The sequence below is a fragment of the Haliotis cracherodii genome, unplaced genomic scaffold (assembly GCF_022045235.1).
Source record: "Haliotis cracherodii isolate W230 unplaced genomic scaffold, xgHalCrac1.p SCAF_11, whole genome shotgun sequence".
Lineage (NCBI taxonomy): Eukaryota > Metazoa > Mollusca > Gastropoda > Lepetellida > Haliotidae > Haliotis > Haliotis cracherodii.
This window is the reverse complement of record NW_027266266.1, coordinates 4,025,050-4,038,525: the sequence shown is the minus strand read 5'-3', so window position 1 is coordinate 4,038,525 and position 13,476 is coordinate 4,025,050. Positions and strand designations below refer to the sequence as shown.

The window sequence follows — 13,476 nt, the reverse complement described above, 5'->3', positions numbered from 1 at the left end:
ATGGGCCCCAAAAACCCTTCAAACTTGAGGAAATCTATTTTTGAACATGCACAGTTAAGTAAAACATACACTAATCACTGTGTCACGTGACACTTCTTTCACATGCTGCTGCTGAAAGCAGTTAAATCATGAAACTGAACATGTACTGGCACTGAAGAAATAATCTCAAGTCATGACACGACATCACTCACTAACACTCTTCCATATCACTCACTCATCTCCTGTATATAACTCACTCTCATCCATTAAACAAACTCACTATCCATTAAATCTCACATAACTCACTCACTCACTCTCACCCATATCGCTCTCTCCTCCATATCACTCACTCACTCACTCTCAACCATATCACTCTCTCCTCCATATCACTCACTCACTCACTCTCAACCATATCACTCATCTCCTACATAACACTCACTCACTCACTCTCAAACATATCACTCATCTCCTACATAACACTCGCTCTCAAACATATCACTCGCTCTCAAACATATCACTCATCTCCTACATAACACTCACTCACTCACTCACTCTCCACAATATCGCTCTCTCCTCCATATCACTCACGCACTCACTCACTCTCAACCATATCACTCATCTCCTACATAACACTCACTCACTCACTCTCAACCATATCACTCATCTCCTACATAACACTCACTCACTCACTCTCAAACATATCACTCATCTCCTACATAACACTCACTCACTCAGTCTCAAACATATCACTCATCTCCTACATAACACTCACTCACTCACTCTCAAACATATCACTCATCTCCTACATAACACTCACTCACTCACTCACTCTCCACCATATCGCTCTCTCCTCCATAACACTCACTCACTCACTCACTCTCAACCATATCACTCATCTCCTACATAACACTCACTCACTCATTCTCAACCATATCACTCATCTCCTACATAACACTCACTCACTCACTCACTCTCAACCATATCACTCATCTCCTACATAACACTCACTCACTCACTCTCAACCATATCACTCATCTCCTACATAACACTCACTCACTCACTCTCAACCATATCGCTCATCTCCTACATAAAAAACACTCACTCACTCTCAACCATATCACTCATCTGCTACATAAAAGTCACTCACTCATGCTCCAACATGTCAGTCACTCACCTCCTACATAACTTTTACTTACTCACTCATTCTCAACCATATCACTCTCTCCTCCATCTCACTCACTCACTCACTCACTCACTCACTCTCCACCAGAGCCGGAGAGACTTCCTGCAGCTCATGCTTAACTCCCACAAGCTGGAGGTGAAACAGGAGGAGAAGGATTCCGATTCCTACGTGGAGATGGACAAGTCAATGAGAAGAGGTGAGCTATGCAGAGGAGATATAAGGAGGAGTTTCAAATGTTTGTTTGTTGTTTAACAATGACATGCATCAACCAAGTCAGCGAGCCTGACCACCCGAATAAGTTTTTCGCCTTTTATGACAAGCACAGGAAGAGTTTCAGTTGATCTTTAATAGGTGAATATCTATTGACGACTATCAGAGGTCTGTTCAGGGTAAATATCTATTGAAGACTATCAGATGTTTGTCCCAGGTGTATAGATAGTGTAGACTTTCAGATGTCTGTCCAAGGTAAATAGGTAGTGTCAACTTTCAGATGTCTGTCCAAGGTAAATAGATAGTGTAGACTTTCAGATGTCTGTCCAAGGTGAATAGATAGTGTAGACTTTCAGATGTCTGTCCAAGGTAAATAGATAGTGTAGACTTTCAGATGTCTGTCCAAGGTGAATAGATAGTGTAGACTTTCAGATGTCTGTCCAAGGTAAATAGATAGTGTAGACTTTCAGATGTCTGTCCAAGGTGAATAGATAGTGTAGACTTTCAGATGTCTGTCCAAGGTAAATAGATAGTGTAGACTTTCAGATGTCTGTCCAAGGTGAATAGGTAGTGTAGACTTTCAGATGTCTGTCCCAGGTAAATAGGGAGTGTCAACTTTCAGATGTCTGTCCAAGGTAAATAGATAGTGTAGACTTTCAGATGTCTGTCCAAGGTGAATAGATAGTGTAGACTTTCAGATGTCTGTCCAAGGTAAATAGATAGTGTAGACTTTCAGATGTCTGTCCAAGGTGAATAGATAGTGTGGACTTTCAGATGTCTGTCCAAGGTAAATAGATAGTGTAGACTTTCAGATGTCTGTTCAAGGTGAATAGATAGTGTAGACTTTCAGATGTCTGTCCAAGGTAAATAGATAGTGTAGACTTTCAGATGTCTGTCCAAGGTGAATAGGTAGTGTAGACTTTCAGATGTCTGTCCCAGGTAAATAGGGAGTGTAGACTTTCAGATGTCTGTCCTAGGTGAATAAGTAGTGTAGACTTTCAGATGTCTGTCCAAGGTAAATAGTTAGTGTAGACTTTCAGATGTCTGTCCAAGGTGAATAGATAGTGTAGACTTTCAGATGTCTGTCCTAGGTGAATAAGTAGTGTAGACTTTCAGATGTCTGTCCAAGGTAAATAGTTAGTGTAGACTTTCAGATGTCTGTCCAAGGTGAATAGATAGTGTAGACTTTCAGATGTCTGTCCAAGGTGAATAGATAGTGTAGACTTTCAGTTGTCTGTTCAAGGTGAATAGTTAGTGTAGACTTTCAGATGTCTGTCCAAGGTGAATAGGTAGTGTAGACTTTCAGATGTCTGTCCAAGGTAAATAGATGGTGTAGACTTTCAGAAGTCTGTCCTTTTGTGTATAGGTAGTGGAGACATCTTTAAGGCATCTGTCTCAGCACCCTGTCAGCATGGACTGTCTCTCATGCAGTCAGTAGGTTCTTTGCCAGACCCAGTCTGAATTATTTACAGGCTGTCATGATGAAGATTGCAAATGGCTTCCTGTGGCATTAAACACATTCACGCAATCACTCTATTACACAATTATGAACTATAAAATGTGCAACAAAATGTAAGATGATATTTTTACTTTTTCACAAAGGCATGACAAACGATGAGATTCTGGGCAATGCCATCCTGTTTCTTTTTGCTGGATATGAAACTACAAACCTGACTTTGGCGTATTTCTCCTACAACCTAGCAACCAACCAGGACTGCCAGGACAAACTGATAGAGGAAATTGACCGCGTTCTCAATGGGGTAATTAACAGTTTGGTTTAATTTCACATTACGTTGATGGTAGTGACTATTATGTGTTCAAAACCAGAGAAGTTTTTATCCGAATTCACAGGGACCATTTCATCAAGCTTTACTGCATTTTTGACGTCACCTCTCATACCTATGATCTGATATTTGCAAGTCAAGCCTAAAGCTCTAGTGGGGCCTGACAGTGTGATCCATTTTTGTTGTGTTGTCATCATTGTGATTTTGTAGCTAGTTATTTTGTTTTAAAGTCTTATTCCTGTGAACCACAAGGCAAAGAAAGCTGAAACTTTGTTCAAAAGGCCGTCATAATCAGCCTTCTGCTTAGGTGGAGCAGACGATGGTGCTAAACTACTTCTCTCTTTTGGGTTCACATGACTGAGATATGCCTTGACATGACTGAAACTTTTACATTTTCCACTTTTCCTCTGGAACTGCTAGGTCGATGAAGCATGAACGATCCCAGCTGCACTGTCTCTAATTTGATCTCAAGATCCTAATTGGAAATGTTATCTTTGCAAATTACTCATCCTTTTCTGCATTTATCACTGCAAGTATGCAGAGTACCATATAGTACTTTTGGTAGGCATTTTTTGCATGAAAGCGCCGTTTAGCGCTCACAGAATTTTGATGCAAGTTATACATGGCTTCCAAGTGCGTTTTTTAAAGTTACTTTGATCCCATTTTGCAGCAGCCCCCAGATTACGAGAGCATGTCAAAGTTGGAATACCTGGACGGTGCCTACCTGGAAACTCTGCGACTCTTCCCACCAGCTATAAGGTAGTCATCGGTACACGCACGCACGCACGACATGGAATGCATCAGATTGTCTGGTCCAGACTTGATTATTAACAGACCACCGTAAAAAATGCTAGAATATTACTGAGTGCGCTGTTAAACAACAAACAACTAACAAATACACAGTTGCCAGTGAAACCGAACTTCAGATGTTTACAAGTTAGCTTGGCCCCACAATACACTTGTGGAATGTTTCGACTCAGGTGATTAAACTGAAGTAAATTATTATAAAAATCTAAATCTAAATCCTTCTTATTGCTGCATGAAATATCCTGTCTTATGTTCCCTGCAATGGAAATAACATTTTTCCCGACTTCAGAACACTCAGTCTTTCACAAAGAAGTAATTAATAAATGCTTCTGTTATCTTACTCCACACACTCGACACTTCTCGAATATCCGGGGCAGCAGGGTAGCCAAGTGGTTAAAGTGGTCGCTATTCATGCTGAAGACCCAGGTTCGATTCCCCTCATGGGTGCAACCTGTGAAGCCCATTACTGGTGAGCTCCACCGTGATATTGCTGGAATATTGCTAAAAGTGGTGTAAGACCATACGCACTCACTCTTCAATTTCAAGAGTAGCAGAACAGAATGTCATGATAAGGTGTGATTCGAGTCTGATTAGGGTTGAAACTGTTCATTTGAGGATTGGTGATATAATCTCAAGAGAGGTTTCAGATATCTTATCATACATGCTTGGCCATTCCAGGATGTCCAGAATAGCAGAAGATGATATCACGATTAACGGTGTCCTCTTCAAGAAAGGAGTTGAAGTGCACATTCCTGTTGGTGCCATACACAAAGATCCTGAAAACTGGCCTGATCCAGAGACTTACAACCCAGAGAGGTAAAATAGTTCATCGTGTTCATCTCAGTTGGCAGTGGTCAAACATTCAATAACTCCTTTTGAAGAGTTGTGAGGTTTGCCTTGTTTTCATTATGAGTCTAAATAAAGAGGGTTTAGGTGATACGTCTGAGGCTGTAAACGGGCCTATTCCTAAGGATTTTTGTATTGATCATTTTCCGTGACGCTCTGTACATATTCGGGGTCGTACCATGGATGGACCTCTGTGTCAAAACCACAAGCATGGCGAAGACGGTAATAAAATCATCATGCCACCCCATCATGTCACTTAAGATACTGTGTCTGTGCCAAAGCTGGGCATCCACTCACAATGTGTTGGACAGTCTCATTAAATTCATTACATAATCTACATTTCATATTCATATTTTGATGCAAAATCACACATTGACGGTTTCGAGTTGGAAGTGACTGGTCCTGAGCAGCAAACAGAAAGCCTTCTGTTTCACTTTTCAGGCCAAACAACTTCATCCAAGTGACTCTGCAGGATTGCTGATCTTCTCAACACACTGCACATAAACTCGATGCAGTGGTCGTGGAGAAATCCTCTCCTTGATAAAGGACGATTTGATATGGCACTTTACTTGGTTGACACTCATCAGACAAATCAATGTGTGCAAAAGTGCACAAAACAATTCATGAAGAGCCTCCACATTAATCAAACCATGCCCTCCCATCATATTATCATTATTATTATTATTATTATTATTATTATTTTGTAGGTTTCGTCCAGAGAATCGCCCGGAGAATTACAACTATGTGTTCCTGCCGTTTGGAGCTGGTCCTCGGAACTGCATCGGGATGCGGTTTGCTCACCTGACTGTCAAGATGGCCATTGCAGGAATTCTCCAGAAGTACCGTTTTGTCCCCGGTCCGGAAACAAAGGTAGCAGTCTCCTTGACACCAGATTTGAATTAATCTTTACATTTATACTGACTGATAGGACAAATGTTGGAAATTCTGTGACTGAGTCATACCATAGATTTGTGGTTATGTAGACAAAGTGCCCAACCTTGGAGCAGAATGTTTTGGTTTGAATCTCATCACGAGACTCGTACAGTTTATGGCCTCAATATTGGCCCCCATCTTGGGGCTAAGCATGTTCATATTAAATGTGAGCAGAACCTTTCTCAGTACCCTACCCTGTGACCAGTCACGTAGATGTTGACGGAATTGGGCATGGATTCATCTGACAGGTGACATCCTTACCTTGTCAGCTTGCTTCAGTCTTGTGGACAAGACATCCATTATCTTTTCAATCCTACCATAGGACTGCTACACTGATGTAGCTGGAATATTGCTGACCCACTCCTTGTATGGCAGGGGATCAGGCACCAGTGGATGAGGAAGCAGTTCACTGTGTGGAGTTGCGTCCCACATCTTTGTCTTCCTGTGTGAGAACCAGGGTTTGATGTGGCTGTGAAGAGAAAACTGCTGACAGGGTTGTTATTCTAGTGATTTTCTTTCTTTCATACAGATACCTCCAGAGACGAGTGTCTTTGAACCAAAGCCATTGGATGGAATGATGCTGAGAATTGAGAAAAGATAAAAGGGGAAGTCACTCAATTTCATTCATGAAAGGGAGATCACTCTGATATATATGAAAGAGAACAAACTCTTCCATTTTGATCCAAAGGGACATCACTGTTGTATTCTTCAAAGGGAGATCACTCTGATTTTTTCATGAAAGGGAGCAAACTCTAATTCATTGACTAAGAGGCTTTTCTTACATTGATTCATTTATCAAAGGGAGGTTACTCTGATTCATTTTAAGAGGAAGTTAATCTGATTGGTGATGGATTGATATTGTGCAGCCCAGCAGCCTGTCAGTGGGTACAAGCACGTGGTCTTGTTCACAGCGCACAGGTCACAGGTCACAAATCAGGTGAAGTCAGACACAGTTGGTCGTGGAGAATAGTTGAAGCACATGTCGTGTCTCCTGAGGCAGGGTCGTTGTTCACCCAGCAGTGAATGGGTACCTGGTAGGATGAGATGGTAATGTGACTGTTAACCTGATAGTGCCTCAAAGGCAGCCAGGAAGCTCAGAAAGGAAAATCGAGTGCACACTGATCAATTGACTTGGGTAATATGGTAGGTCTTTGAGCATGCTCGAGGGCACGGATTTCACGTAAAATAGATGTGCATTATTATTATTATTATTATTATTATTATTATCAGGTTTGTTGGCCTGGATACGTCTGAGGCTGATTCAGGCCTATTCCCAAAAAATTTGTATTTACTTTTTTTCCATGACGCCCTCTACATACTTCAGGTCGTACCATTGATGGACCTCTGTGTCAAAACCACAATGATTATTATAATTGTTATTATCAACTATGTAAATTCACGTCTTTCATACAGCCATTTTGATGTTACAGCAATACATATTTTATAATTTCATCATTGTTTTGATTATTTGTTTCATTTACATTTTCAATTTACACATTTACATTTATAATCCACACTCATCAATATTCAAGCTATGAGTATTTTATTTCGTGATTCAGGCGGTTGTTGTATGGCTGACATGAAGTCCCACAAGGTACTAAATCAAATTGTGTATAGATATGGACCTACATCCTTCAAAGTAAAAAATAGCTATATAAAAAGGAACCAGAAGAATTGACTTTCACTCTGTGGGTGTTCATTGGTGTATCATGTAAAGCTGTTACCATCAAAATTAGTAATCCCTAAGAGTGAGTGAGTGAGTTGGGTTTAACGCCGCTTTTAACAGTATTCCAGTTCTATCACGGCATGTCAGCTTAATGTGGGAGGAAAGCCCGAAGTGATGCAGGTCTCCGACGTTTACGACTACGGTGAAACCCACGAGCATGGATATGGTGCTGACAAACCTAGAAACATAATCGGGGAGAACTGGGATTCGAACCCACAATCATAGGTTTCTGGCATGCCCAAGGGACACAACTCTGCACAGTGAATCGCGGTGCCTTCGACGACTGGGCCATGAAGCATGTGATTCCTATTGATACCTAGGTATATAACCTACTGTACACAGCGAATATGAATCAGTGCTCAGATTGTGCCTGGTGGCTTAGATTGTTTGATCATGCCTTCAGTCACTGGTTTGCCGGTCTTATGTCCGACTGGACAGACAGCAGGAATACTGTGTCTGAGAGGGGTATCCATGTTTGACTGCGGCATGGTATCTCAGTGGGCTAGCACTATGAATCAAAGACGGGCAGATTCGGAGGCAGTACACTGTGTCTGAGAGGGGTATCCATGTTTGACTGCGGCATGGTATCTCAGTGGGCTAGCACTATCAATCAAAGACTGGCTGATTCAGAGGCAGTACACTTTGTCTAAGAGGGGTACCCATGGTATCTCAGTGGGCTAGCACTATGTATCAAAGACTGGCAGATTCAGAGGCAGTACACTGTGTCTAAGAGGGGTACCCATGGTATCTCAGTGGGCTAGCACTATAAAAAACAAAGACTGTCTGACTCAGAAACAGTACTCTGTGCCTGAGAGGGGAACCCATGGTATCTCAGTTCTCAGTGGGCTAGCTCTATAGAACCGGAATAAATCAGACGGCGGGGGACGTTGCTCATTATTCCAATCACTGGATTGTCTGACACATACTCGGTTCTATACAGGCTGGCCATCCCAGAAACCAAGTCAGTTTCCCTGCCTCCCTCCCTCACTCACCCGACCGTATGGTCCAGGCAGGTGGCGGCGGAACGAAGCTGAGATTACAGCTATCATGAGCAAGCTTAAGGCAACAGCATACAATCTGACTGAAACGTGCCCAATTCTGTCAACACCCTTGCAAGCCTGTGATGCTACGTATCTTCTGTACATAGTACGTAAACATTGTCATTCCACGCGCAGTCTGGGAGATGAGGTCAACAGTCACGTGGTTTAGGGTACAGAGTCTGGCACAAACCCGCAATGATCCAGTTCTGGCTGGTATGGACAAGCTCGTGCGTCGTGAAAGTACAATGTCACGTGGGTGTGTAGGAGGTCGTGCGTACCGGAGAAGTGTCAGAGAAGCACAGCACGGGCCATCTGTCTCAATACTCTCCTGAAAAAGACATTTTATTTGGGTTTTTTAAGTAAATATTCACTGAGCGAGATTCGTGTGGTAATGAGAATTTAACCTAGGATCAAAGTTGTTTTTGATCGTGGCCCTACCCATAGACAGGGTCTTGTATCACAGACATGGCAGTTACAAGATCCGTGGTCACAAGAAGAGTCAGTACTAAATGAAAGGGAGATAGCACTGGCAGCGGTTGTATCAATATATCCTGTATTTGTTATTTGCGTTACAAGCGCCTATGGACCAATGGTCCATATGCAAAAGGGGCGGTCGGGTAACCTCGTGGTTAAAGCGTTCGCTCGTCACGCCGAAGATCCGGGTTCGATTTCCGACATGGGTACAATGTGTGAAGCCTTTTCTGGTGTCCCCTGCCGTGATATTGCTGGAATATTGCTAAAAGCGGCGTAAAACCAAACTCACTCACTCACTCCATATGCAAAAGAGTCGAATCGCATTTCAACTCTTGTGAAAATGGCCGATTAAAATGATTCAAAATTATTTTTCTTACATAGCACGTGCATATGTGTGTATGTGTCCGGACGAATGCCGCCTCTATAGTGCAGGTCCACTGAGATCACTATGGATACCGACTCCGAGCCGGCCAGTCCTTGTCTTATCCATCAATGACGAGCGCCAGGCAGGGTAACAAGAAGACATGGGGAATTCAACCCGGAAACCTGGCTATACCACCTTCAGGAAGTGTACGAACCAAGGGAATGGGGAAGTTGTCCGTCGGTGTTTGCTTCATTTCAAGAATACAGTCTCGTGAAAAACGTATGAACGTCAAAATGTGTCGTTCATACACTTATGAACGTCAGTTTCGCGGTCATGTGGCCGATCTCTCGTCCAATGGAAAAGCAGTGTATCGTGGAAACATCACATCAGAAAATATTAAGAACTGACTTTCAGTTTGTGTGAGTTCATTGGACTATGAACCTTCATAGAGTGAGGGACCGCCTCTGTGGTCTAGTGGTAAAGCGTCCGACCGGAGAGCGGAAGGTCCGGGGTACGATCCCCGGCCGCGTCATACCGAAAGACGTTAAAAGATGGTACTTGTTGTTACCCTGTCTGGCGCTCGACAATAAGGGGCTAAAACAAGGACTGGTCGGCTCGGAGTCAGTATACTGTGTCTGGGTGGGTATTCATGTTAAACTGAGGCATGGCATCTCAGTGTGCTAGCACTATAAATCGGCATCAGTCAGGACCAGTACAAGGAACCACACACACACGTGCATGCACGTCGCTATATAAGTGCAATAATCTTAGACGCGACGTTAAAACTCAATTTCACCTCACCTCATAGAGTGAGGGCCAAACATAGCTCCACGCAATTGTTATACGATGACTTTCATCAACGAAGCTAGAGAGTCGGACCACCCGATCACAAGGAAGGAAGATTACCCGAAAACTCGAGAATGAAGAAATTCTCTGATCTTCTTTCAAGTGTGAATAGAAGACAGCTAAACAAAAAATCTTAATGTGTTTCATTTCAGATACTTAATGTTAGACAACAAAGAGAATTGTTTGATAGGCATTACTTTATATAAAGAAGTTGACGGATGACAAGATAGACAAAGCTTAGGCTTATGATACACCTTCTTAATCATAATATCCCAATATTGTAGGACCTGTGATGATGGTCCTACAATGTCTTCAGCAAACCATGCTTGCCGTAAAAGGCGACTTTGCTTGTCGTAAGAGGCGACTAAAGGGATCGCGTGGTCAGACTCGCCGACTTCGTTGATGCATGGCATCGTATCCCAATTGCGTGGATCGATGCTCATGGTGTCAATCACTGGATTGTCTGGTCCAGACTCGATTATTTACAGACCGCCGTCATATGGCTGGAATATTGTCGAGTGCGGCGTTAAACAACAAACAAACAAAATCAAACCCAATTGTGTATATTGGTCCGGATTCGATTCCCCACATGGATACAATGTGTGAAGCATGTTAATGGTGTGCCGCGCTGGAATTTTGCTCATTTTGCTGGAACTCACTCAGACGGTATAGTTTTAAAGACGTTGTTATTCATAACATCTGCCTACTTTACCTGTCGGGTCGGATCACAGCACAAAGGTAAACTGGAATCTTCACGGCACTAGAGTCACATGTTTCGTTGGTTATAGTGAGTGAGTGAGTTGGGTTTAACGCCGCTTTTACCATTATTCCAGTTACATCGCTGCGTCACGTCAGCTTAATGTGGGAGGAAAGCCCGAAGTGATGCAGGTCTCAGACGTTTACCACTTCGGTGAAACCCACGAGCACGGGTATGGTGCTGACAAACCTAGAAACATAATTGGGTCGAACCCACAATCATAGGTTTCTGGAGTGCCCAAGGGACGCAACTCTGCACAGCGAATCGCGGCGCCTTAGACGACTGGGCCACCCGTGCCCCCTTCCTTGGTTATAATTATTTGCCAGTTACTGTGATTATTTGCCGATGTACGGTTGTCGGCAAGAAGTTGGTACAGTATATAGGTAAATATATTCAAGAAGTATTTTCCCCATTTGGCCAGCCAATAACCTGTTCGTAATAATTATGATCTTAATCACTTGTAATGTTTGTGTAGGGTAGTTATAGGTACCACTGCGGGCGCTTGGGTAGCCTGGTGGTTAGAGCATCGCCGGTCACGCCGTTGGTCCGGGCTCGAATCCAAACAAGGGTACAATGTGTGAAGCCCATTTTCTTTATCCCCGCTGTGCTAGAACGTCGCTCAAAGCGGTGTAAAGCCATACTCACTCACTCAAACGTTGTAGTGAATCGGTCGCTAGAACAATACGCTTGCCTACAATCAGCCCCGACTGCTGGATCCGGGTTTGTCGGAGCTACTACTCACGCCATCAGAATGCAAGGATGGGCGACATTTTCCAGAGCAGCATACACATGCGTGTGAAATAATTCGCCTATTTTTTAAGTTTCAATTTCAGCCACGTGTTTTCAAAGGTCATACCACACGCGAGGTCACGTGTAGCGGCGGCTCTAACAAGTACAATTTTCACTTCGAGACTAACACATCTTAAAATAATGAAGAGAAAAACCTGTTTTCAAAGACTTCTTTGTCTTCTTTAGCAAACTAACGTGTCTCAATTAGGTCAATTGTTTTAAGCTAAATCTAGATCTGCATCTCTTAGTGTATGCGTAAATTGTATATTGTGTAGGGGTTTTAAGTACCGTAAAGAGCTTTGTATACTAAGATCAGCGACCCACAAAGCGATCGTAGCGATAAGACGATCGTAACCCCCATACTTCAGTTTAGACTTATGACAGGCTTAACGCTGTCATTGCTTTGATGAACGGGTCATTAATAACACTTAGAGGTTAAAACATCAATACATCAAAGATATATATTACAACATTTAGACAGAAGAATTGATCATGCCGCTTTGAGATCAAAGGCTTCATGGACGCTGTCCTACTACAATAATCACTGTCATTGCGTGAATGAATGTTGTTTCCTGCCGCAGTATTGCAGTATTACAATGCGATCTAAATAATCGAGTCTGGACCAGACAAACTGGTGACTGGGAGAATTACCAATGACACACGTCTGTAATTAACGTGTGATTGAGAGTTTGATTGAGCGCCGCTGTAAACAGTATCTCAGTTGTGCAAGGATGTGTGGAAAGCAGCCTGGCCCTTGTTCACAACAGGGTGATAACTCAGTCTGTTGTTTGTTTGTTTGTTTGTTGTTTAACGCCGCACTCAGCAATATTCCACCTATATGACGGCGGTCTGTAAATAATCGAGTCTGGACCAGACAATCCATTGATTGACATCATGAGCATCGATCCACACAATTGGGGACCGATGACATGCATCAACCTTCTCGGGGTGGCACATCCATCAAGCCTGCACCAGTTGTCATGGCAATGAATTAACAGTAACTAACGGCTGAGGTCATGGAACCTTGTGAAACGGCACAATGAAAAATTATTTCGATTATGGTTTTTTTAACGCCGTACTCAGCAATATTCCAGCTATATGACGACGATCTGTAAATAATCGAGTCTGATCCAGGCAACCCATGGAATGACATGACCATGGATCCATGCAATTGGGTTACGATGACATGCATCAACCTGGGCCCACTTGCACAAAGCGATCTTAGCGCTAAGGTCATCGTAACTCCCATACGTTAACATAGGCATACGGTAGTCTTAGCGCTAAGATCGCTTTGTGCAAGTGGGCCCAGGTCAGGGAGCCTGACCACCCGATCCCGTTAGTCGCCTCTTCTGACAAGCATGGGTTGTTGAAGACCTATTCTAACCCGGATCTTCACGGGGGCATACATCTACTACAAATTAAAGTACTAGCTCTGTATGCCATCTCCAGACATGTCGGCTAGGAGAAAACATCACTCGACAATATCGGGGTGCGGGGGGATCGGTTTTTAGGAGTCTGGGTACTGCTCGTGACTTGACCTTTCAGCGTCACATTTGGAATGTGTGCAGGATGTGTACGGGGCCTCGGCACAAATAGGTCAGGGTTTATTTAGTTGAGCAGCAAATACAATTAAAATTGTGGCGAGGAAGAAGTAGCTGAGTCAGCAGTATCACACGCACCTTTCACGCGTCACATTTGGAATGTGTGCAGTATATACCTATATATATATATATATATA

The 13,476-nt window shown here is 43.0% G+C and overlaps 1 protein-coding gene across 1 annotated transcript in view; it reads left to right on the top strand.

The window, feature by feature from the left end:
- The window catches only part of LOC139455251 (cytochrome P450 3A24-like), a 28,097-nt gene extending 20,900 nt beyond the window's left edge, over nt 1-7,197 (top strand). The window contains exons 9-14 of the mRNA XM_071236802.1: nt 1,250-1,358; nt 2,975-3,132; nt 3,827-3,915; nt 4,642-4,779; nt 5,517-5,679; nt 6,272-7,197. Coding sequence (XP_071092903.1) covers nt 1,250-1,358; nt 2,975-3,132; nt 3,827-3,915; nt 4,642-4,779; nt 5,517-5,679; nt 6,272-6,343 — 729 coding nt within the window. The 3' untranslated portion in view covers nt 6,344-7,197. The remainder of the gene's footprint in view (nt 1-1,249; nt 1,359-2,974; nt 3,133-3,826; nt 3,916-4,641; nt 4,780-5,516; nt 5,680-6,271) is intronic.
- Nucleotides 7,198-13,476: the final 6,279 nt, after the last annotated feature.